Genomic DNA, 27,571 nt, shown 5'->3' with positions numbered 1-27,571 from the left:
ATTAACCAGCATTTTTCAAAATATCTTATTTTGTCTTCAACAGAAAAAATAAATGGATAAACGTTTAAAGCCACATGAGGGAGTTGGGTGAACAATATCTTAAAATGCTATTAAAACTATTATGCTCTGCAACTGCTTTCCACAGAACCAATACTTGCTGAAGAGAAAAAAAATGTGAACGGGACAAAATCCTGAAGATTTAGCCAATTTTTCTAAAGAAACAAATTGTCATTCTATTTGGAGTTGGAAATATATGTTTTGTAACTTCAACACGCAGTAACATTTAATAAACTGTTTATACTTTTCCCACAAAGTGTCGGTGATATGTAAACCAACTGTTACGTACACCCACTGGCCACTTTATTAGGTAAACTTTACTAGTACCAGGTTGGACCCCCTTTTGCCTTAAGAACTCCATTAATCCTTTGTGGCATAGATTCCACAAGGTCCTGGAAAGCTGATTAGATTTGATTTGGTTAGCTGATCAGATCACGGTGTTAGAGTAACAACACCCGGACTCTGCTTTAATCATTCTCGGGGATTTTAACAAAGCAAAACTGTCCCGTAAACTGCCAAAATATAGACAGCATGTTACATGTCCCACAAGAGACAGCAATATTCTGGATCACTGCTATACCACGATAAAGGATGCATACCGCTCCGTCCAACGAGCATCTTTGGGACACTCTGACCATTGTTTGATTCATCTCATTCCAACCTACAGGCAGAAACTGAAAACAGCCAAACCTGTATTAAGATCTGTGAAAAGATGGACTAACGAAACAGAGCGGGATCTACAAGCCTGTTTCGACCTCACTGACTGGAGTGTTTTTGAAGCTGCTGCAAACAATCTGGATGAGCTCACAGAGACTGTAACATCTTATATCAGTTTCTGTGAAGACGTGTGCATTCCTACCAGGACTCAACTCACATACAACAATGACAAACCATGGTTCACTGTAAAACTCAGACAGCTACGTCAGGCCAAGGAGGTTGCTTACAGGAATGGGGATAGGGCCTTGTATAAGCAGGCCAAATACACACTGGAAAAGGAGATCAGAGTCGCAAAAAGGAACTATTCTAAGAAACTAAGGAGTCAGTTCTCTTCCAGCGACTCAGCATCTGTGTGGAAAAGTTTAAAAAACATCACAAACTACAAGACACCATCCCCCAGCACTGTAGCCAATGAACGACTTGCAAACGACCTGAATGAGTTTTACTGCCGGTTTGAGAAAACCCCCCACCTCCACTCTGAACTGCTCTTCACGCCACCATTAACACCTCCACCACCCCCCGCCTCCCTCATACCTGCCCTACAGGTGCGCCAGGTCTTCCGGAAACAGAAAAGGAAAAAAGCACCAGGCCCAGATTTTATAACACCAGCCTGTTTAAAATCCTGTGCTGACCAACTGGCCCCCATCTTCACCCTGATCTTCAACGGATCACTGGAGCTGTGTGAAGTGCCCTCCTGCCTCAAACGCTCTACCATCATCCCCATCCCAAAGAAACCCAAACTTACAGGACTAAATGACTACAGACCAGTGGCACTAACATCTGTGGTCATGAAGTCCTTTGAAAAACTGATGCTGGCCCACCTGAAGGACATCACTGAACCCTCACTGGACTCTCTTCAGTTTGCCTACAGAGCAAACAGGTCTTGTGGATGATGCAGTAAATATGGGACTGCATTATGCTCTGCAACACCTAGACAGACCAGGGACCTATGTGAGGATCTTGTTTGTTGACTTCAGCTCGGCGTTTAACACTATCATCCCAAAACTTCTCCTGCCCAAATTAACTCAGCTCTCTGTGCCCACCTCTGTCTGTCAGTGGATCAACAGCTTCCTAACGGACAGGCAGCAGCTGGTGAAGCTGGGAAAATTCTCATCTAGCATCCGCACAATCAGCACTGGCGCCCCCCAGGGGTGTGTCCTCTCCCCACTGCTCTTCTCCCTGTACACGAATGACTGCACATCAAAAGACTCCTCTGTGAAGCTCTTGAAGTTTGCAGACGACACCACACTTATCGGCCTCATTCAGGACGGTGACGAGTCTGCTTACAGACAGGAGGTTAAGGAGTTGGCTGTCTGGTGTAGCCACAACAACCTGGAGCTCAACACGCTCAAAACAGTGGAGATGATAGTGGACTTCAGGAGAAACCCCCCTGCTCTCCCCCCAGAGCATCATGGACAGCATTGTGGCAGCAGTGGAGTCATTCAGGTTCCTGGGCACCACCATCTCTCAGGACCTGAAGTGGGACACTCACATTGACTCCATTGTCAAAAAAGCTCAACAGAGGCTGTACTTTCTTCGTCAGCTGAGGAAGTTTAACCTCCCAAAGGAGCTGCTGAAACAGTTCTACACCTCCATCATTGAATCAGTCATCTGCACATCAATAACTGTCTGGTTTAGCTCAGCTACTAAATACGACCTCCAAAGACTACGTCGAATAGTTCGGACTGCTGAGCGAATCACTGGTACAACCCTTCCTACTCCCCAAGAACTGTACTTATCCAGAGCGAGCAGAAGGGCTGCCAAAATCACTCTGGACCCCTCACACCCAGCACACTGCCTCTTTAAACTTTTACCTTCTGGTCGACGCTACAGAGCACTGCGCACCAGAACAGCCCGACACAGAAAGTTTCTTTCCTCAGGCAATCCATCTCATGATGATAATAATTGTGGAACCAACATCACTACTTGCCATACACTTTTATACACATACACTTACTTAACAACACACTTTACATGCCAATTTGCACCTAACAGCTGCACATATAACGTTGTATATAGTAATAAACATGTACATACACTTGTCAATCTGTATATTTGCACTCACTACTTCAATTTTTTTAAATATATTTATTATCTGTTTTTTGTCCTGTCTCTGTAATCCTGTTGCACTGTAGAAGCTCTGTCACGAAAACAAATTCCTAGTATGTGTGAACATACCTGGCAATAAAGCTCTTTCTGATTCTGATTCTGATTCTGAAATAATCCTCAGAAATTTTGGTCCATATTGACATGATAGTATCATTTTATGCAAATCTCCCGTTCCAACCAGTCTGAGATGATTCATGCTTTGTGACATGGAGCGTTATCCTGCTAGAAGTAGCCATCAGAAGATGGGTAAACTGTGGTCATAAAGGGATATACATGTTTAGCAACAAAACTCAGGCAGGCTGTGGCGTTGACATGATGCTCAATAGGTACTAATGGGCCCAAAGTGTGCCAAGAAAATATCCCCCCACACCACAACACCACTACCACCATCTTGAACTGTTGATACAAGGGTAGGATGGATCTATGCTTTTAAGTTGTTGACGCCAAATTCTGATCCTACCGTCCGAATGTCACAGCAGAAACCGAGACTCATCAGATCAGGCAACGTTTTTACAATCGTCTATTGTCCAATTTTGGCAAGTCTGCGCGAAATGTAGCCTCAGTTTCCTGTTAAGCCGACAGGAGTGGCACCTGGAGTGGTCTTCTGCTGCTGTAGCCCATCCGCCTCAAGGTTGGACGTGTTGTGCATTCAGAGATGCTCTTCTGCATACCTCGGTTGTAGCGAGTGGTTATTTGAGTTACTGTTGCCTTTCTATCAGCTTGAACCAGTCTGGCCATTCTCCTCTGACATCAACAAGGCATTTGCACCCACAGAACTGCCACTCACTGAATATTTCCTCTTTTTCGGACCATTCTCTGTAAACCCTAGTGATGGTTGTGCGTGAAAATCCAAGTAGATCAGCAGTTTCTGAAAACCAGCTCATCTTGCACCAACAACCATGTCACGTTCAAAGTCACTTAAATCATCTTTCTTCCCCACACAGATGCTCGGTTTGAACAGCAGCAGATCGTCTTGATCATGTCTACATGCCTAAATGCATTGAGTTGATGCCATGTGACTGGCTGATCAGAAATTTGCGTTAACAGGTGTACCTAATAAAGTGGCCGGTGAGTGTAGTTAATAGAAATGCACTGCAATTTTTATGCAATATGGGATTTATATACATTTTTTTAAATGACTTATTGGGTCTGAAGAGAAAACATTCACAATAATTTAGTCAAAAAGCAATGAAGTTTATGCATTTTACACTTTTATTCTTTGGTGATCCCACATCTTTTAATATGTTCCTGCATAAACATTTTCAATGAAATATGAGTGCAAACCTCCATGTATTCACAAAAATGGAATATTATGAACATCTTTACATCAAAATGCACTGATCCATGATACACACAGTTACAAAACATTTACAAAAACAGCGTAACTATGACAAAAACAATAACTACGAATAACTATACATTTGTTTGCGCATAATCAGACTGTTATTGAAAGTGCAACTGTTATATTATTAATTTGACCCTTTTATAAACTGAAAATCATAAAACACACACTATACATTGTGAATGAAATGTATTTTTATTATTTAGTTTAACAGGATGTGTGGAAAAAAAAGAGGCTCTCTAGCGACGAAGCCAGATCCAGGAATTAACTAACCAGAATGCAACAGTGAGGGAGTACATGACCATTTCACGCTTGGCTCGCTCTTTATTCTCATGCTCCAGTAGCTGCAGTCTTCGATTCAGCTTGATAATCTGTTCAATATATCACAACACATGAGAAATCAGGCATGTTGAAAATGTTTTGTATTATTTTAATAATGATAATATATTAATAAACATAATAATAATAATTATATATATATTATTGTTTTCATTGTTATTATTGAAATAATAGAACAGTTTTTGTATTGTTTCAATAATAATAATAATTATTATTATTATTACTATTATTATTATTGTTGTTATAAAATGAAATAATTGTATACTTTAATACATTATTATTATTATTATTATTATTATTATTATTATTATTATTATTATTATTATTAAATGTAAGTTTGCCCTACATTTGAAACAAATTTGTATTGAATTATTAAAGTACTTTTTTGTTTTGTTGATCAAATGTAGAAACAATTCACAATCTAAATTTGGGAAACTGTGTTTTCAAATGCACACAATAAGTAACCCAAAAGTAACCTAAATTGACAGAGATTGCAAATAGAGTTTGAGTGTATCAGCATTTATTGCAAATAATGGGTTCGTTCTTCATACGTGGATTACTCAATTAGCTGGATTTGGTTATTGACGATTTGACACGATCCAGGGGCCTGTTTCAGTAAGGAGGTTCAACTAACTCGGAGTTTAAACTTGAACAATGAGTTGATTTACAGAGAGATTAAAAACTCTTGAGTTTTCGGTTTCAGAATAGCAGATCTGAGTTAGGTCAATCAACTTTGAGTAGACCAACTCAGAGTTAAGCGAGGACACCGCAACAATAAAAAGGCATTATCAATAGAGTGCAGATATTACGAGAGACCATGGCAACATTTCAAAAAAGAGATCACCATTTCTTTCTCCAGCTGAACTTGATGTGCTCATACAAAGTTATAGCAAATATGACCATATATAAAAAAAAAAAAAAAAAAAAGCAACACCACTGAAAAAGAGACAGTTAGTGTGGGGAAACAGCTGATCAAGTTAATGCATAATTTTACATTTAAAGTATTTAAATATTTAAGTATAATAAAATATGTAATGTTATGTGTGACGTTTATAAAATTTTTACACAGGTTCCCACTTTTATACATGTTGATCAGTTTTAATACATTTAAAAGTGCACTGCCTTTTTTATCGATCAAGTGATAGAGGTTGATATGACATTTAGAATGTAAGCAGAATTAAACAATAGTTTTTAGAAAGAACTAGATATTAAAGTTTGAGGACAAACTTTATGGTGGCTTGAAAAGCCGAGTCTGAATTAGCATGTTACTAGCATGAATAAGCAAGTAACTAGCATGATTCTAACATAAATTAGCATGATTCTAGCATGAATTAGCATGTTACTAACATGTTTCTAGCATGAATTAGCATGTTACTAGCATGTTTCTAGCATGAATTAGCATGATTCTAGCATGAATTAGCATGTTTCTAGCATGAGTTAGCATGTTACTAGCATGTTTCTAGCATGAATTAGCATGTTACTAGCATGATTCTAGCATGAATTAGCATGTTACTAGCATGTTTCTAGCATGAATTAGCATGTTACTAGCATGTTTCTAGCATGTTTCTAGCATGATTTAGCATGTTATTAGCATGATTCTAGCATGAATTAGCATGTTATTAGCATGATTCTAGCATGAATTAGCATGTTACTAGCATGATTCTAGCATGAATTAGCATGTTACTAGCATGTTTCTAGCATGAATTAGTATGTTACTAGCATGATTCTAGCATGAATTAGCATGTTATTAGCATGATTCTAGCATGAATTAGCATGTTATTAGCATGATTCTAGCATGAATTAGCATGTTACTAGCATGATTCTAGCATGAATTAGCATGTTACTAGCATGTTTCTAGCATGAATTAGCATGTTACTAGCATGATTCTAGCATGAATTAGCATGTTACTAGCATGATTCTAGCATGAATTAGCATGTTATTAGCATGATTCTAGCATGAATTAGCATGTTACTAGCATGATTCTAGCATGAATTAGCATGTTACTAGCATGATTCTAGCATGGATTAGCATGTAACTAGCATGATTCTAGCATGAATTAGCATGTTACTAGCATGTTTCTAGCATGAATTAGCATGTTATTAGCATGATTCTAGCATGAATTAGCATGTTACTAGCATGATTCTAGCATGAATTAGCATGTTACTAGCATGTTTCTAGCATGAATTAGCATGTTACTAGCATAATTCTAGCATGAATTAGCATGTTACTAACATGTTTCTAGCATTAATTAGCATGTTACTAGCATGTTTCTAGCATGAATTAGCATGTTATTAGCATGATTCTAGCATGAATTAGCATGTTTCTAGCATGAATTAGCATGTTATTAGCATGATTCTAGCATGAATTAGCATGTTACTAGCATGATTCTAGCATGAATTAGCATGTTACTAGCATGTTTCTAGCATGAATTAGCATGTTACTAGCATGTTACCAGCATGAATTAGCATGTTACTAGCATGATTCTAGCATGAATTAGCATGTTACTAGCATGATTCTAGCATGAATTAGCATGTTACTAGCATGATTCTAGCATGGATTAGCATGTTACTAGCATGATTCTAGCATGAATTAGCATGTTACTAGCATGAATTAACATGTTACTAGCATGATTCTAGCATGTTACTAGCATGTTTCTAGCATGAATTAGCATGTTACTAGCATGTTTCTAGCATGAATTAGCATGTTGTTAGCATGATTCTAGCATGAATTAGCATGTTTCTAGCATGAATTAGCATGTAACTAGCATGATTCTAGCATTAATTAGCATGTAACTAGCATGTTACTAGCATGAATCAGCTTGTTTCTAGCATGAATTAGCATGTTGTTAGCATGATTCTAGCATGAATTAGCATGATTCTACCATTAACTAGCATGTAACTAGCATGTTACTAGCATGATTCTAGCATGAATCAGCTTGTTTCTAGCATGAATTAGCATGTTGTTAGCATGATTCTAGCATGAATTAGCATGTTACTAGCATGACTAGCATGTCACTATCGTGTTGATAGCACCTTTCTAGCAAGATTAGCATGTCAGTAGGATGTTAAAACTGTTAGCGTGTGTTAGAATAGCTAGTCACAGTCTCTGGGACAGTTGCTAGGGTGCTGAAATTGGTTGCTAGGGAGTGGCTAGTAAGTTTAAAGGTAATCAGTGATTGGCTGCTGGCTAGACTGAGTTGAATGAGGCCAGACTCTAGTCTGTAGGACAGTCTGATGCAGAGTTATGAGCTCACAAAGGTTGATCCAATGTTAAGTAAATGGGAGTCTTTTACAATGGAAGTCTATGGGACAGTTGCTAGGGTGCTGTAATTGGTTGCTAGGGAGTGGCTAGTAAGTTAAAAAGTCATCAGTTATTGGCTGCTGGCTAGACTGAGTTAAATGAGTCCAGTTAGAAGTCTGTAGGACAGTCTGATGCAGAGTTATGAGCTCACAAAGTTTGACCCAATGTTAAGTCAATGGGACTTTTGGGATTTTTCTGGGTCGTTTTTCGGAAAACCCAAGGTCGGATCAGTTAGAAAAGATATAGCAACCCGAGTCAGACCAGTTCGAAGGTTTGACGAAAGTTTGAAGTATGTAGCTTGAAAGGCCTAGGAGGAGATACACTTAGAAATTAGTCTCAGAAGAAGAAGAAGAATAACTAGATTATTAAAGTTTGAGGACAAACTTTGAGGCTGGCTTGTGAAAGTCTGTTGGTAATAGTTTATTTAGTTTAAAGTAGTTTTAAAAAGTATGAAAAGATAGATAGATAGATAGATAGATAGATAGATAGATAGATAGATAGATAGATAGATAGATAGATAGATAGAACAATTAGCATGTCATTAGCATGATTCGACTATGAATTAGCATGTTATTAGCATGATTCTAGCATGAATTAGCATGTTACTAGCATGATTCTAGCATGAACTAGCATGTTACTAGTATCATTCTAGCATGAATAAGCATGTTACTAGCATGATTCTAGCATGAATTAGCATGTTACTAGCATGATTCTAACATGAATTAGCATATTGCTAGCATGATTCTAGCATGAATTAGCATGTTACTAGCATGATTCTAGCATGAATTAGCATGATTCTAGCATGAATTAGCATGTTACTAGCAAGATTCTAGCATTAATTTTGCATGTTACTAGCATGATTCTAGCATGATTTAGCATGTAACTAGCATGATTCTAGCATGAATAAGCATGATTCTAGCATGAATTAGCATGTTACTAGCATGGTTCTAGCATGAATTAGCATGTTACTAGCATTATTCTAGCATGAATTAGCATGATTCTAGCATGAATTAGCATGTTACTAGCATGATTCTAGCATGAATTAGCATGTTACTAGCATGATTCTAGCATGAATTAGCATGTTACTAGCATGATTCTAGCATGAATTAGCATGATTCTAGCATGAATTAGCATGTTACTAGCATGATTCTAGCATGAATTAGCACGTTACTAGCATGATTCTAGCATGAATTAGCATGTTACTAGCATGATTCTAGAATGAATTAGCATGTTACTAGCATGATTCTAGCATGAATTAGCATGTTACTAGCATGATTCTAGCATGAATTAGCATGTTACTAGCATGATTCTAGCATGAATTAGCATGTTATTAGCATGATTCTAGCATGAATTAGCATTGTTCTAGCATGAATTAGCATGTTACTAGCATGATTCTAGCATGATTCAGCATGTTACTAGCATGATTCTAGCATGAATTAGCATGTTACTAGCATGATTCTAGCATGAATAAGCATGATTCTAGCATGAATTAGCATGTTACTAGCATGATTCTAGCATGAATTAGCACGTTACTAGCATGGTTCTAGCATGAATTAGCATGTTACTAGCATGATTCTAGCATGAATTAGCATGATTCTAGCATGAATTAGCATGTTACTAGCATGATTCTAGCATGAATTAGCACGTTACTAGCATGATTCTAGCATGAATTAGCATGTTACTAGCATGATTCTAGAATGAATTAGCATGTTACTAGCATGATTCTAGCATGAATTAGCATGTTACTAGCATGATTCTAGCATGAATTAGCATGTTACTAGCATGATTCTAGCATGAATTAGCATGTTATTAGCATGATTCTAGCATGAATTAGCATCGTTCTAGCATGATTCTAGCATGAATAAGCATGATTCTAGCATGAATTAGCATGTTACTAGCATGGTTCTAGCATGAATTAGCATGTTACTAGCATGATTCTAGCATGAATTAGCATGATTCTAGCATGAATTAGCATGTTACTAGCATGTTTCTAGCATGAATTAGCATGTTACTAGCATGATTCTAGCATGAATCAGCATGTTACTAGCATGATTCTAGCATGAATTAGCATGTTACTAGCATGATTCTAGCATGAATTAGCATGTTACTAGCATGATTCTAGCATGAATTAGCATGTTACTAGCAAGATTCTAGCATGAATTAGCATGTTACTAGCATGATTCTAGCATGAATTAGCATGTTATTAGCATGATTCTAGCATTAATTACCATGTTATTAGCATGATTCTAGCATAAATTAGCATGTTACTAGCATGATTCTAGCATGAATTAGCATGTTACTACCATGATTCTAGCATGAATTAGCATCGTTCTAGCATGAATTAGCATGTTACTAGCATGATTCTAGCATGATTTAGCATGTTACTAGCATGATTCTAGCATGAATTAGCATGTTACTAGCATGATTCTAGCATGAATTAGCATGTTACTAGCATGATTCTAGCATGAATTAGCATGTTACTAGCATGATTCTAGCATGAATTAGCATGTTACTAGCATGATTCTAGCATGAATTAGCATGTTACTAGCATGATTCCAGCATGAATTAGCATGTTTCTAGCATGAATTAGCATGTTACTAGCATGATTCTAGCATGAATTAGCATGTTACTAGCATGATTCCAGCATGAATTAGCATGTTACTAGCAAGATTCTAGCATGGATTAGCATGTTACTAGCATGATTCTAGCATGAATTAGCATGTTACTAGCATGATTCCAGCATGAATTAGCATGTTGCTAGTCATTGCTAGCATGTGAACCATACAGGATTTATGGTGTGCTAGCATGAGTCAAATAAGCCAACCCCCGCTTCTCTACGATGTTCTGATACTGAGATATAGCTGCTGTTATATCGTTGCTAGGTTAGTCTGTTTTGTTGCTATGGAGTTGATTGACAGCTTAGACTGATGATGTATCAAAGCTTCTTGCCAGTATGAACAGTTAAAAACAACCCCCATGTCTCTATAACACTGCAGCAGGACGATATCAATCTGGGCCTCTATAATGGCAGTCTATGGGACAGTTGCTAGGGTGCAGTATCTGGTTGTTAGGGTGTGGCTAGAAAGTTAAAAGGCCATCAGTGATTGGCTGCTGGCTAGACTGAGTTAAATGAGCTCAGCCATTAGTCTTTATGACAGTCTGATGCAGAGTTATGAGCTCACAAAGTTTGATCCAATGTAAAGTCAATGAGCATCATTTGCAATGGAAGTCTATGGGACAGTTTCTAGGGTCCAAAAGTGGTTGCTAGGGCGTGGCTAGAAAGTTTAAAGCTCATCAGTTATTGGCAGTTAGGTAGTCTGAGTTAAATGAGCCCAGTTAGAAGTCTGTGTGACATTCTGACGCAGAGTTATGAGCTCACAAAGTTTGCCCCCATGTTAAGCCTATGGGATTTTTTCGGTGGTCCCGGGACGTTTTTCGGAAAACCGAAAGTCGGATCAGTCTGAGGAGATATAGCAATCCGAGTCCGAATAGTTCGGAGGTCTGGTGCGAGTTTGGTGGTCATAGCTTGAAAGCTCTAGGAGGAGATAGAGTTAGAAATTTAGTCTCAGAAGAAGAATAATAAAAAAAAAAAAAAAATAATAATAATAAGTTTAAATAGGATAACAGTAGTCTGGCTTGCTGCACAAGCCAGCCTAATAATAAGTTTAAGATAGATAACAGTATGCTGGCTTTTCAAGCCACCATAATAATAATCCCATTAATCTAGTAACAGTACAAGTCCCTGTCGAAGGTCAGTGAATTTAAGCTAATTATTTATTTAAAAAGGACAAGCCATTCTCGTACGTGACTTTGTTCTTTGTGTGACTGAAATGTAGGCAAAAGCTATGTTTCCATCCAAATATATTAATTAAATTTATGTTCAAAACTGGAATTACGCATAAAATATGTGGGAATAAAGCACCGTTTCAATCCAACGAGTCAAAGAGAACAAAATCATCACTTCCTGATTAAACGGGCGCCAAATATCAACAGTAATTTACTGCGGTAAAAGAAGCTGTGTCAATCTTTTCTTTATTTAATAAATGTACTTGTGCCTCAGAAGACAATGCTGACACACAATGAACGCATGGTGGCGTTTGAAGCCATGAGACGTGGAGAACAGATGGTCTTGACACGCTCCAGACACTCTGGAGGTCATTAATAATATAATAACATTAATAATGAAACGGTTAAGGTGTTTTAGAATGAATGACCAAAACAACATTTCAGATGTGTTATAGTGTGCTCAGCCTGCTGGTTTGTCCATTCACAATGTGCATCTATTTATCCTACTCAGTTATGCACATGTTTTTTATGCGTATTTTCAAAAGTTATGCGCATCTTGGTGTTTCCATCAATCGTTTTTATGCGCATCTCCAAAATGATCAATAAAATATGTGGGTGGAAACGTAAGGCTTAGGCGAGAAATACAGGTTCGTCTTTAAAAAGGGGAGGAGACCGACCAGAGTTTCGAGCATAAAACCTGCTCCCGACCAGGTTAGGTTCACAGAGTAAGTTACCACAGTAACTGACTTTGAGTTAAAGTTACCTCTCTTTCAAAAACAGGCTTGACTGACCCTGCTTTCTGGAGTTTAATAAACCTGCCATTTTGAAATGGAAAACTCTCTCATTTCTTTCATTTCAGGATTAAATACTCTGAGTTTTCACTTAACTTCCTTTCTGAAATGGCCCCAAGATTGTTTCGTTCTTCAAAACTCTTCCGAGAGTTGTTGTCATAGCAACAGTTCTGGTAGCTCAAACCTGCTTCGGAGCAGGCTTATTACATATAAACAGGATTAGATCAAATCTTTCAAAAAAAGGTAATACTGAAAGTATGTACCGAATGCTGACATTTTCTTACAGTAGTAGTTGTATCCACTTGGGAAAATAGTAATTAGTGTGTGTATGTATATATATGTATATATATATATAAGAAAGGAGTTATTAAAACTATTCTCTCCGTTAAACAGAAATTGGGGAAAAAATAAACAGGGGGGCTAATAATTCAGGGAGGCTAATAATTCTGACTTTAACTGTATATTTTAAGGTTATATATATATATATATAAATATAAATAAAATTTATATAATATGCACTCCAAAATAAAAGTACAAAAACTGTCACGGGGTGGTTCTTCTTAAGGGACACAAATGCGTAGTATTTTAAAGTACCACCTTTAGTACAATTTGTGTATAATAATAGACTATATTCGACTGTTTCTTTTTTTTAAAGGAATTATAATTTATGCAGTCATGCCCATGTTTTGACATCTAATATGATGGTGATTTGATGCTTTTACTGGTATCAAAATGCTTTTTTGCAGCAAAATTAATTTAAACAGCCAGTTATTCCTTACGCCGATTAAGAAACTTGAATAGGCCTAGGATACTATAATGAAGAAAATCCGCTCCAAATGTAAAACTAAATAAATTGCTAAATACTCTTGACACATGAAAGTGTAAAGCCTGTAGCCCACAACAAATGAGGAAAGTTATCACGTATCAGATTTAACAAACCGTTTACTATGAATTTTATGTAATTTTGCCCACATGGATTATTGCATATTAAATTAGATGATGTCATTAAACTGCTGCGTCGTCAGCCAATCGTTGCAGTGCTAAGCATGATTTCATGGACCAATAGATCTGTCCTTTACAACACATGCAGAGATCTCAGATCAGTTCATTCAAACCTTTTAATTTGATTAGCAAACTTGTTTGAAGAACCAAAGTAGCCAAGATTAAATGATCCAGGATCTGCCTGTCTGAATCTATCTATCTATCTATCTATCTATCTATCTATCTATCTATCTATCTATCTATCTATCTATCTATCTATCTATCTATCTATCTATCTATCTATCTATCTATCTATCTATCTATCTATCTATCTATCTATCTATCTATCTATCTATCTATCTATCTAAGTTTGCACAGATTACATAATAAGTAATATATAGTTTGGTCTTGTATAATAATATACAGATATTGTAAAATTGCATATATTTATTGACATTTTCTAACAATGAATGAAGAGTTAAAGGCAGAGGAGTTACTATTACCTGTCGTCGCAGTGAGGCAGCGTCTGTTAAACCAGCATCATCAGAAGTGTTCTCCACACTTGCATCGAAAGTCACAAGAGATGCCCGACTACAAGGAAAAGAACATTTACATTGTTTTTTTGTTTTTTTTTAAATTCTTAGTCAAACTAACAAATGATAGACTTAAAGGTGCTGTATGTAAGTTTTTGACTCGTCTAAAGCATAAAAATACCATAATATGTTTGCTGATATTTAAGAAACATGCTAAGTGAACATAGTTGTATATCTGAAAAACAATGCTAAAGTCAGATATTCTGCTTTGAAAATAGGCGTTACATGCTGGAACGTCTGTCTTTGGCATTGAGTGGGTTAAATGACCAAAACATTTTAGCCAATTATATTTCAGCACTCCAGGTTGTCTTGGTAGAAAACATTTATTTCATTTATTCAGTAAGGAAGGTTCTCAAAGTGTGCGTCCGTGACCGAAATGCGACCTCTGATGGACAGCAGCAGACTCTAAAATAAGACGCAGATTCAGAGTTTCACATGAGGTGGTTATTAATTAGCAAATAATATAAATATTATGAGTGTAAACAATAGGTGAGCAGATTACAGTGTAACCCTGTGTCCTAACAACATGCTGCATTACGAGATTTGCAGTGAAAAGCAATTTGGCTGTTTGCACCTAATGCAACATAACAGAAATTTAAATACAGCCATTCAGAATCACAGAATAGTGCACTCACTGCACTCCAACAAAATGGTAATGTTTATAATCTAATTAATACATATTAAACTTCTTTAACATTATTAAATGTAGATGCTGAATCACTGATATGTGTTGGCTTGCACTGAAGTTCCAATTCCAGTTCCAAAAGATTTGTTTCATTTTCAAGATCTGCTGCTGCTTTCAGTAGTATGACAATAAATGTCATGTTAAATGGCACTCAAACTCACATTATTAACATTTAACACTGAATAAAGCACATGAGCTGTACCCGTGGTGATCACTGTCATAGTTTTGTATTGTTCAACTGCAATAAATAGAAGCCGTTTCTAACATTTAATTTTTTAGGTGCTGGTTAGAAAAAAAAAACTCCCTTTAATATGGAAAATATTACATGCTGTTGCTTTTATTTAAAACATGGCTGAAATCAGCCTTAAATCAGCCTTCAGGCTTGACAGTCAGGCACACTTGTTGGTGTCAACAATCTGGCAACCTGCGCTCCCGTTTGTTTTTAACCACGTGTGCAATACCTAGTTCAACCACTGGGTGTCAAACCTACATACTGCACCTTTAAATAATTTAATTACATTACAGTTGACATTTTACAATTTGCACTGTTGTTTACAAAAACATAATCACCATAGCCGATTGTAGTTAGTTAGTTGCTTGATATATTTTTGCCAATCTGTGTCAGACTGTGTCAGATGTTTTTGCTCTCTCTCTGATGGGTTTGTTTTATTTTTTTCAGCCTAATGATGGCTTGCTTGACTGATAGTGACAGCTCTTTGGATCTCATCTTGAGAATTAACTGTAACTGTATGTCTTCTTCTTGGCTTTGTGGCTGTCCATCATGATGACGACAAGGTTTGTTTGAGCCCGGGTCGACCATGGCTCGTTATTATTTGTATATATAATTCCGCTGTAATGTCTCAGCTCGTCGGCTGTGTATTTTAAACATGGCGGGTTTATTGTTTTCATTCTGGCTTGTTGTGTAAGTGAATGACGCCTCTCTGTAAACCAATAGCGTTCAGCTGCGCGTCTAGCTCTGCCTTTTGGTACCCTTTCTTGTGTTTGGTACCCTTTCGACAGGGTGCCGAAAAAGTGGTACGGTACGGTTTGGTTCAGTACACCTTTTGACAGTGGAAACGGCTATAAAAGCGTACCAAACAAACCGTACCCCTCAGTGGAAACGGGCCATTATGGACTTATATATATAGGGCTGCAACTGACATTGCGATATTTTGTTCTTCTGTGATGTGTATTGCAATATAAATATAATTTCACCAGATGAATTGAATAGCTCTATTTGGAAAGATTTCATTCATTTCGATAGATTGGGATGATAGACTTTTTTCTATGTGGTGCGTTTGCACAAATTATAATAAATATTACAAGCATACGAGCAAGCAAATAGAACAGAGCAAAAACAAAAGTACAGACAGACAGACAGACAGACAGACAGGCAGGCAGGCAGGCAGGCAGACAGACAGACAGACAGACAGACAGACAGACAGACAGACAGACAGACAGACAGACTGATAGGTAGGTAGGTAGGTAGGTAGGTAGGTAGGTAGGTAGGTAGGTAGGTAGGTAGGTAGATAGATAGATAGATAGATAGATAGATAGATAGATAGATAGATAGATAGATAGATAGATAGATAGATAGATAGATAGATAGATAGATAGATAGATAGATAGATAGATAGATAGATAGATAGATAGATAGATAGATAGATAGATAGATAGATAGATAGATAGATAGATAGATAGATAGATAGATAGATAGATAGATAGATAGATAGATAGATAGATAGATAGATAGATAGATAGATAGATAGATAGATAGATAGGAGACATTAAACATGAATGTTTTAAAATTATGTTGAATCTGTTGAACTTATGCACACAGATAGGTTCCACCCAAAGCATAAATAATCAAATAAGATCAGAGCAAGATTTACTCCTTATTATTGAAAATATCTGTCTCTATGGAGAAAATTAATGAAGTTAAACCTGCACTGTAGCACAATATTATCAAAACTGGACTTTAATTTTGACATTGCTGAGCCAGAAATGCTCTTCATTAGCTTATTGCCTAATAATTCATTACTACAAAGTAATCCCACAGAATAACACCAATTGTTAAAGCAAATAAACCAAATGCTACATACTCTAAAGAATGCACTGCAGTATTTGACTTTCCATTACAAGTAGTTGAAGCGCGATGGTTCAAACTTAACTGTGTTATATCACATATGGCCTATTGCATATATATCGACAGATATAGTAGCCTACTGCCAAATGCCTCCCTGCTCTCTAGGATACTGGCATCAGGCGATCACTAATTCATTGACATTTATACTCTACATATGCATAATTAACACTACTGCATGCTTTGGGAAGAGCTCACCCGCGCTGACTGTCGTCCAGCACCTCCAGGACCTGCTGGTAAGCCCTGCGAGTTGTGCTCTTGATGTAGTTGAGGACACCACTGGCACTGTTTAGATTCTGACTGTCCTCAGGGCTGATAAGAGGAGGACAAACACGGACAGGAGCACGAGATGGAGATGGGCTTGCACTAAAAGAGAGAGACATAATTGTGACAAAAATAATATGCACATTTAATCTATCTGCATACCAACACAGGTATGGCTAAACTCACCCGGTAAAAATGAAAGGAGAAAAAAAGCCAAGTTGAAATGCTTCTACAGTATATATCATTTATATGAAACATTCCAAAGAGCTATTTCCAACAAAATTATGCAAACTGGCAGTCACTAAGCAGTCAGCAGTGTGTGAAGATTAATTTTAAAATATCATTAATAATATTCAAAATTCTGATCATGAAACTAGAAAATGGAAGATAAAAAAAATGTGTCAATTATGTTTACACATAAGAGGAATTTGCTTTTATGATAGAAGTTTCCACAGTGCAGCAGAATGACAGTGACAGGACAAAGACACAAATAATAAAGAAATAAAATATATATATAAAACAAGAATATACCATTTTGACAAATGTATGTACAGCATATTACTATATACAATATTGTAATAATAATAATAATAGTAATAATAATAATAATTCCTTACATTTATATAGCGCTTTTCTGGGTACTTAAAACGCTTTACACATAGGGGGGAATCTCCTCATCCACCACCAGTGTGCAGCATCCACCTGGATGACGCGACGGCAGCCATTTTGAGCCAGACCGCACACCACACACCAGCTGATTGGTGGAGAGGAGACAGAGTGATTAAGCCATTTATGAAATGGGGAGGGTTAGGAGGCCATGTTGGACAGAGGGCAATGGGCAGATTTGGCCAGGATGCCGGGGTTAAACCTCAACTCTTTATCAAAGGACATCCTGGGACCACAGAGAGTCAGGATCTCGGTTTAATGTCTCATTCGAAAAACGCCGCTCACTGAGCAGTATAGAGTCCCCGTCACTATATTGGGGCATTAGGACCCACACAGACTGCAGGTTGGGCGCCCCCTGCTGGCCTCAACAACACCACTTCCGGCAGCAACCTAGCAACCTAACCTCATGTGGTCTCCCATCCAGGTACTGACCAGGCGCAGCCCTGCTTAGCTTCAGTGGGCGACCATGTGAGAGTTGCAGAGAGCTAGCTACAGACACTTGTATACTCGTGTATGTAATATTGTATGATTATAACCGCTGCGGTGTGAAATTGAGAAGGAACTGATTTTTCTATATAGGAATCACTAGCAGGAATCACTTCAAAAGGTTTATGTTTTGTGTCGTTTATGGTTGCTCGATTTTACAGAGTTCCAAACAGTAGGGTAGAAATTGAAAGAAGAAAAGAAGTAAAACTGGCTTGAAATAAAAATAGTTCTTAATGCCTGTGTATATAAAGCTTTATTTTGAACATGAATAGTCATTTGACAGGACTAATAAATATAACAGGGTATATGCAGGAATCCTAAAGGAAATTTCAATACCTTTTTAAGACTTTTTAAAGACCCTCTCAGAATATTTTAAGACCTCATCTTCAAGTTCTAATCAGTATCAAATCTTTAACCTAATAAACAGTCGTCAATAAACAGTTGTAGTTAAATAAATCAATGGAGCACAACCACGCAACAGAACTTAGATAAACTCGTAAGAAACAAACCTTGAAAGAATAAATTAAGTGGTTGTTTTCAACGACAGGTTTCAGCCACTGTTTAAACTCATCTTTCTCCAACCATGGAGTACGCAAACTTGCATTATCCCATTTAGCCATCTGTTTTGCTTTATGCTTTTTTGGAGTCAAACACTTTGGACACTTGAACAACATTCAAAGTGAAAACGAGATTAAGACTTTTTAATACCTTTTAAGGGCCTTAATTTTCTCATAATTTATTTATCAACTTTTAATACTATTTAAGACCCCAAGGATACCCTGAATAAGAATATATAATTAGTATTATACTCACCGGCCACTTTATTAGGTAAACCTTCCTCAGGGTTTCTACAGGTTTCAAGTCAAATTTAAGACTTTTTAAGACCCTTTCAAGACCATTATGAATGAAATTTGACTTATACAGGGCTAAACACTAAGGATTATTTCTAATGCTTGCCACAAAAAAAAAAAAAAAAAAAAAAAACTAATGTAATTAGTTTTCTGAGCAACATACTTTAACATGTCAAAATAAAAAACTAGTTGTATACACTATTTTCAACATTATAAAACTTTTTTTTATAAATGACAAGTTTAACATTGTTAAAAGTATATTTATTGTGGAGGCAATTACTTAAATAATAAAAATATATTATTTGAAGAGTTCAGATGCAAAAGCCGCTAAACGCCACTTCCGCCAAAATGAGATAATGACATTGAGTGAATGATTTAGGCCTGTAGTACACCAACAACAAATAGATTTGCTTCTAATCATCCAAATCGCAGCGCCAGCACATTCAGAGATAACAGTTTGTTTGCAAAATCCTCTAAATGCCACTTGCCTTTGACAGCAAAAGCTGCTAGATCCCGAGAACCAATCAAAAAGCACAAATCATATTATATGTTTTCAATGTAACAGCGCGCTGACACGCCGGCTTTTATGAAGAGCTTTTATGAAAAGTTTTATTCCGCTTCCGATTTAGATTTTAAAAGATGGAGTTTGATGAACTGAATGAGCCTGTCCGACTGTCAGTGAATGGCAAATGAAAACATCCCTTACCTCAAAACTTGCATTATATGAAAAAAAAAACACAATGTAAAGTAGGAAGTGTGGCGTGCATTCATAATGCTTTTTGCGCAGCGACGCTACTTTGAATGAGTCCGATTTACTATAAATTAAAAGGCATCTCAATTTCACAAAAGACAGAGTTAAGATGCTGTTGTACTATTCCACGTGGCTGCTATGAGGATAAACAAAAGACCAATACCTTAAGTATGGTGAGAATGAATGAAAAATAGCTTCTAAAATTGTCTGAGAGGCATCCTCTTTTTGCCCAGTAGGCCTACATTGTGTTAAGAGTTTTAAAAGATAAATATAATGTGTAAAACTATACATTATTAATATTACTTCATAATACCTACACGTCTCATAAGCTCTTTATATTAATGGACAATGCACAGATATTGATGTTTCACAATGTTTTTACACTATATTATTTGAATCTACCAAACTTAGTTTACAATGATTACATTGCTCTACTTACATTAAATCTAAATCCTAAATATCAGAAATGACAACAGATTGTTAAGATTTAATTAATGTCAGTTTTAATGTTATTGATTAATGCACTTACTTGACACATAGTCCCTGGTTTATTAGGGGTTACCACAGAGGAGTGAACCGCCAATTACTTGACAGATTTATATATTTTTAATTTTAGGTGTTTTATGTTTGGTAAAATAATTTATAATTGCATCTTTAGTGATTTTCAACTAGTTACACTGTCTTGTGCCAATAGAGGATTTAGAGGTTTTTGCAAAAAAAAGCACAGGTGGATTTAGCTGGTTTTGACAGAAAATAAAATCTACCTTGTTAAAAACCAAAGAAATGTCTAAAGTCACTTTTTTTTTAAAGGTATTTTATTTACTAGCTAATAACCTTATCATTACATATAAAATGAAACTTCTGAATCTAATCAGAGGAGCCTGGTAGAAAATGTTCATTTACAAAAAAAGGGTCTGATGAATTTAGAGTTTTGCATCTGAACTCTTCATTTGTTGGCTTTTGGTCCAAATTAAGTATAACTTTTTTTTACCTAATGCATTTTTGTTATAAAAGCTTAAGTTTCATGTCTATTTATGAATAGTATGTCTAGTCTACACCCCCTTATTGCTGTAAATAGTTTTTGTATAAATGGAAAATAACGTAAAGCAATATATTGCTCTGTTATTATCATGAGGAACTGTGTAATTGTTTTTAGCTTTCTTTCCATGATTTTATAAAGATTGATTGTTGGTGATTGAATGAATGTCGGCCTGATTGGGTAGCTTTACTTGGACAGAGAAAAATTAAGACCAGTTTAAAATTATTTAAGAAATACAACACAATATTTCAGTGAATTTAAGACTTTTTAAGGCCTAAAATTTTGTTTTTGAAATTTAAGATATTTTAAGACTTTTTAAGACCCCACAGATACCCTGCTAACTGGAACCAGGTTGGACCCCAGTTTTGCCTTCAGAACTGCCTTAATCCTTCGCGGCATAGATTCAGCAACATACCGGTCTGGCCATTCTCCTCTGACCTCTCGCATAAACAAGGCATTAGTGCCCACAGAACTGCCGCTCACTGGATATTTTCTCTTTTTCGGACCATTCTCTGTAAACCTTAGAGATGGTTGTGCATGAAAATCCCAGTAGATCAGCAGTTTCTGAAATACTTAGACCAGCCCGTTTGGCACCAACAACCATGCCAATTTCAAAGTCACTTAAATCACCTTTCTTCCCCATTCTGATGCTCGGTTTGAACTGCAGCAGATCGTCTTGACCATGTCTACACGCCTAAATGCATTGAGTTGCTACCATGTGATTGGCTGATTAGAAATCTGCGTTAACAAGCAGTTGGACACATGTACCAAGTGGCCAGTGATTGTATTATCATTTTTTGTAATAATATGTTAATATATTATATGAAAAACAGGTAACGCAATGCTTAGTCAAAAATAAAAAAATGTGTAAAGCAACTGCAATGTACTGCACTGACTTCTCCTTGTTTTGCAATTATTAACGTCTTTAGTGGCGTTTCCTTAGAAAATCACCCTAATAGAGTAAATTAAACAACCATAACAGAGGTGGAGCAGTGTTGAATTAATTGGCAGGACAAAAAAGAAATGCTCATGTGGGCAAAAAAAAAACTATTAATTATTATGATTAATTATAAGCTTGTTTGGCATGCTGTCCCGGGAGAGAGCCCTGAGTTCATAAGATCCTCGAGCCTGGGGCTCCCTCCCGTTGCAAGGCGAGAGGGGAGTTTGAGCTTAGGTAGATCTCGAGAACTCCCCTGCTGTAGTAACCAATGAACAGCTAGGGATTGCTCTTAAAAGATAACCATTTACTAGGAGCATGTCTATAGTGCTGGTTTGGATTAGTCAATTAACTTATGCTACATGTTATTAGACGGTGGGAGGAAACCGGGGAACCTGGGGAAACCCTTGTGAGCACAGGGAGAAATTCAAACTCCACACAGAAACATCTGCTGGTTTGGTAAAGCCTGGAACCAGAGACGTTCTTGCTGTGAGGCAACAGTGCTAAGCGCTGGGCCACCGTGTCACCCATCTAGGAAGAAGGAGGAGTGGGGTGGATGGGGGGATTCTTCAAAATGAAGATAGCGGCGGTACGTAACCCAGGGTATTTGTAGTAGCTTAGGAGTCGTCCGATTGGTGCATTGAGAATTGGATAATGCTGATCCAGCCACTAGCAATCATAAGCACGTGATCCTCTCGAAATTAGTTTATAAATAAACTTCACTTAAAGAATACAGCATACTGTAGTATTAACTTTTGTGAACTGATACACTGCAATAAATACTGTAGCATTCTTTGTCTTTACTACAGTAAACTGTGTTTTATTGTAGTATAATTTATATAGTTATAAAAAAACTATGTATAAATCACAAATCAGTGGCTCAGAGGTTAGCACTATCCCCTCACAACAAGAAGGGCATTTCACAGAACCAATGCTGTTAATGACAGGATGTATTTTTACTTACAAATCATGTTTGTTTATTTGTCCATTGCGACGCATTGTAGAGTTTTCACTCCTACAACGCTCCCGTCTTGACCTAAAGTGAGATCTTAACTGTGAAGAGACAGACAACAGCTCTTAAAAGCATAGTTCACCCAAAACTGCAAATTATGTCATCATTTACTCACCCTTCAAAACCTGTTTGAGATTTTAAAGAAAGATGAAATCCTGTAACCATGACTTCTATAGTATTTGTTTATCATACAATGCATGCCAAAGGTTACAGCTTTCTTCAAAATATGTTCAACAGAATAAAAAAAAACTGCCACTGGTTTGGAAACAAGTGAAAGGTGACTAAATGATTACAGATTTTTCAGTTTTGGATGAACTATCCCTTTAACTCTATCCGGTACATGTCATTACGGTACATGATTCAGAGTTCTCTCATTCCTCAATGTAAAATTTATTTTAATGGGTTTAATAAAACAACACGTTAACCAATGCGCTTTACATCATTAAAAACAATAACAAAAATAAACATAAACAAGAATATGCCATGACAAACAAGTCTTTAACTGTATTTTTAAAAAATGTATAGAATCTGCATTTCTGACATGGTACAAGTAATGTGTTCCAAAGTATTGTCACTAGGGCTGTGTGATTATTTGAAATCCTATAAAAAAATTGTGATTTGTACAAGCGTGATTTCTAACTCACACTACAGAACGATTTTCCTGCAGTATGCTGTTTGAACCAATCATAACGCAGCACACCTAAACAGAGCACAGGAAGTTCAGCACTTTGGATACAGGAAGGCTGATATATCGCAGAGCCAGGTGATTTGTAAGACCTGTCAGTCACATATTGTGTCTAAAAGCGCATGGAAAGCGTGCATAGCATCGCTTCCATCAGCATTTTTAATACACTTTGCGCTCGCGCTCCTTTGTCGTTGCTCAGCGACTATCAAACTTTTTCTCAAAGGATGACAAACAAACTTACAAAACATCGTTGCAGCACTGATACAAGTTTTATTTGTGGAGAAAATTTAAAAACACTGGGTGTTTCGGTGTTCTTTGTAAGTCTGAGGTAATTAGTCTAGCTAAATGTGTTTATTCTATACAAAGTATGAAGCTGAATAGGTCAGTTCTTGTTACGTGACTCGCTGTGCGCTTGCAGCATTCAGAAAAGTTAAGATGTTTTCACCTGGGTGTGCCTGGAATACGAGCGCATCACTCCCAATATGCATGCAAACCACGCGCTTCTATTGGAAATAATTTGTGCGTGCAAAAGACGTGATATGTGAATGGCCTATTTCACGGCACCATCACAAAGAGGTCTATGAGCTACGCATGGCAAAAAGAATTCATAAAATCTGTGGATGCATACAAATGTACACGCAACTGCTTTTGATATGTGGTCAAGCAGAACATCGGACCCTTACTTGAGTTTAAAGGCGCACACACACGCACGCACGCACGCACGCACACATTAATCTATTTATTTGTTTTACCATAGGTCTGCTCTAGAGACAATTTGTTACATCTTTACAAGGTGATTTTAAATTTTTTGCCTGTTTCAGAAAAATGTTGCAGGTCTTTGATAAAGATCTAGTTATTTTCCTTTAGAAATATGTTTCACATTTACACTTGTAAAACGTGTCTGTGTGTATCAAAATCGTGAGTAAGACTGAAATTGCAATATTGTTCAAGAAAATTATGATAGGTTTCTTTTGCCCATATTGCACAGTCCTAATTGGCACCACAACAGAGAAAGCTTAGTCTCCTTTCTGTCCTAATTTTGTCCTTGGTATTTGTTGGAGATTTTGAGTTGATGATCTCAATGTACTTTCACTCTGATATTTCGTTAACAGTTCTGATAGGTAGGATGGTGCAAGACCATGTAACAACTTACTGTATATACACTAATAAAAATAAGCTTAAAATCGATCCTGTATTGAACCGGAAGCCAGGGTTTTTTAATGTTTAGTCACAGTAGCATTTTTAACCTTCTGCAACCGTAGGATAGATGTTTGGCTGATACCCTTGTATAAGGCATTACAACAGTCAAGCCTTGATGATACGACAGCATGGATTTCAAGACTTTTGGATTTCAGGCATGATATTATCTTATTTTAATACATGATTGATTTGAGTGTTTAACTTTAAGGAGCTATAAATACACACAGCCATGTTTTTAACCTGTTCTTTGACATGCAGTGATCTCACCTCTTCTCTCTGCTGGGCAGTGGAGTTTGCTACTGGCTCTGGCTCGAGGAAGTCCAGAGGTTGGTCATTGAGGGTGAGAACCCGTGGTGGAGTCTTCAGTTCAACCGTTTCAAGTGGAGTGGACTGGATCAAATCCAGATCTCTCGGTCTTCCAAAGTGAGCGTCATTATCATCTCCTTGGACAATGAAAGGGAGGGGGGTTTATAGGCATTAGTTGACTTCTGCTAACTTTCAAATTTATTTTGGCTTCATTTAACTTAAAACTACACCATGATCTGATAATACCTGCAATCACAATCCGTTCTGGCACATGCATCATAGTACTGTGGGATGCATTCAGAAGGAGACCGGGCGGTTCCTCTGATGAACCAGAGGCGATTTTGAGCCTCTCAGGTATCCGCATCTGTTGACTGATGCCTTCTGTATATTCTAGTTCATAGTGGATGCGGTTCACTTCTGCCATATCGGCAGAGTGAAAGATGTCAGCCTCGCTCATTTACCTTCAGACAGAACATTCCATTATAAAGCATGCAACACTGAAGATTTGTTTTACTATTAGACTAGCTGTATGAAATTAGTTGCAAATTAAAGGACTGAAAGAAAAAATAAGCATTCAGACTAGGTCTGCATGATTTTAGAAAAATCTGACATTGCAATACATTTTATTTTTGCAATATACAGTTGAAGTCAGAATTATTAGCCCCCCTTTGAATTTCTTTTTCTTTTTTAAATATTTCCCAAATGATGTTTAACAGAGAAAGGAAATTTTCACAGTGCGTATATATTCTTTTCTTCTGGAAAAAGTCTTATTTGTTTTATTTCAGCTAGAATAAAAGGAGTTTTATTTTTTTTAAACCATTTTAAGGTCAAAATCATTAGCCCCTAGTCAAATATTATTTACTGTTATCATGGCAAAGAGAAAACAAATCAGTTATTAGAAATGAGTAATTAAAACTATCATGTTTAGAAATGTGTTGAAAAAAATCTTCTCTCCGATAAACAGAAATTGAGGAAAAAAATAAACAGAGGGGCTAATAATTCAAACTTCAACTGTATATTGCGATATGAATATAATTTCACCAGATGATTTGAACAGCCAAAGAAAAATTTCATTTAGATAGATTGGGATGATCAAATGTAAATACAACAGTGCAAAGATAAACGTTAAATAAACCATGCTTTATGGTTTTTAACAGTAGTCTTACAGTAATCAGGTACAGAATCAGTCAAATGTAAAATAACATGGTCATCATTGTATAAATTATTTAAAAAATATTTATACTGCATAATGTTTTTATCTTTTGATCTTTAATAAATAGTCTAATCCTGCAATGTGACTATTGCAATTACACACATTGCGATATCGACACTCAAACGATACATTGTGCAGCCCTAATTGAGACAATGATGTTTTATGTTAAACAGAAGCAGTTAAATAACAGTGTTTCTCATCCACCATTCTGAAGGACCACCAACACTGCATGTTTTGGACGTCTCCTTTGTCTGTCACACCAACTACAGGTTTTTCAGTCTCTGCTATTGAGCAGATAATATGAATCGGTGTGTTTGATTAAGGAGACATGGAAAATGTGCAGAGCTGGTGGTCCTTCAGGAACGTGGTTGAGAAACATTGGAATAGGTGCATGTATTCCAGGCAATTACAAGTGTGATTGTAACCTGGTTATATAATATGTCGCATGGATATCATTCAGTAATGTTTCGTTAAATCAAAATAGGCCTATAGCAAAACATTATAAATCTAGAATGTCAGTATCAAACTAATATCAAAATATCGAATTGGGTTTCAGATATTTATTTAGAAAAATGCATCGACTGAATATGTGGACACACATTATACTATGTAATATATATTTTACACAAAATGTTGAATTGGTTGGGATCAATTACATATCCAGCCTCTCAAATGTTCTGATAGGAAACAAAATCAATAGCGAAGCCATGCTTGCCGTTGTTTATATTTCAGTCAGAAATCCGTGCGTTCATCGAACCATACTGAAAAGCATTGCATAACGTTAAATATTAAGATATTTACCCGTTTACTTTGCAACGATCTGCACTTCGGTTGCAGCGGATGTTTCGGACACAGATTACAACCTCATCGGAGAATAAATATTTCCATCTAACAACCGTAAGTCCCTTGGTAACCAACAAAGTGTACAGCTGTACGATGATGTGCTCTGCTGCTGAATGTCAACTGCCTGGCTATACAACGAACTCGCTTTAAAATATTTAAATAATATTGTTAAAAATGCTGACAGTTAACTACATTTATTTGCCTTATGTTGTACATCCAGACACCTTGGGATGTTTGTTTAATAAGAGTGTGGTATCTTTATTTCAAACATTTTTATCGGCTAGCCGTTGCTGGTTTCACTCACTTCCTGTTAGCGTTTTCGCGTACCGCGAATCCTACTATGAGGAACACTTGGCTCATGAATATAAGATATTACGTCACGGATAGTTTGAGCAGGTAACCAATCAACATCTGCACGTCCTAGATAATATTCATAACAAGCGCCGTTGCCATAGTAAACATTAGACGTCAAAAT

The 27,571-nt window shown here is 36.7% G+C and overlaps 1 protein-coding gene across 1 annotated transcript; it reads right to left on the bottom strand.

Annotated features, from left to right (window-relative positions):
• Window positions 1–4,077: 4,077 nt before the first annotated feature.
• On the bottom strand, window positions 4,078–27,419 carry mffb (mitochondrial fission factor b). Its single transcript, XM_056472836.1, has 7 exons — window positions 27,055–27,419; window positions 25,287–25,501; window positions 25,002–25,177; window positions 22,802–22,890; window positions 17,042–17,209; window positions 13,926–14,013; window positions 4,078–4,596 (listed from the first exon to the last, which is right to left on the bottom strand). Exons 2-7 carry the CDS (start codon window positions 25,495–25,497, stop codon window positions 4,465–4,467), a joined length of 864 nt encoding a protein of 287 aa, XP_056328811.1. The 5' UTR covers window positions 25,498–25,501; window positions 27,055–27,419; the 3' UTR covers window positions 4,078–4,464.
• Window positions 27,420–27,571: the final 152 nt, after the last annotated feature.

Source organism: Danio aesculapii, chromosome 2, assembly GCF_903798145.1.
Source record: "Danio aesculapii chromosome 2, fDanAes4.1, whole genome shotgun sequence".
Classification (NCBI taxonomy): Eukaryota; Metazoa; Chordata; class Actinopteri; order Cypriniformes; family Danionidae; genus Danio; species Danio aesculapii.
This window is presented reverse-complemented; position numbering and strand designations above follow the sequence as displayed.

Coding starts and splice junctions, on each gene's coding strand:
- mffb (XM_056472836.1), bottom strand. CDS start 25,497: ATGAGCGAGGCTGACATCTTTCACTCTGCCGATATGGCAGAAGTGAAC. Junction 25,178..25,286: donor AGAACGGATTGTGATTGCAG/GTATTATCAGAT, acceptor TCATTGTCCAAG/GAGATGATAATGACGCTCAC. Junction 22,891..25,001: donor CTGCCCAGCAGAGAGAAGAG/GTGAGATCACTG, acceptor GTCTCTTCACAG/TTAAGATCTCACTTTAGGTC.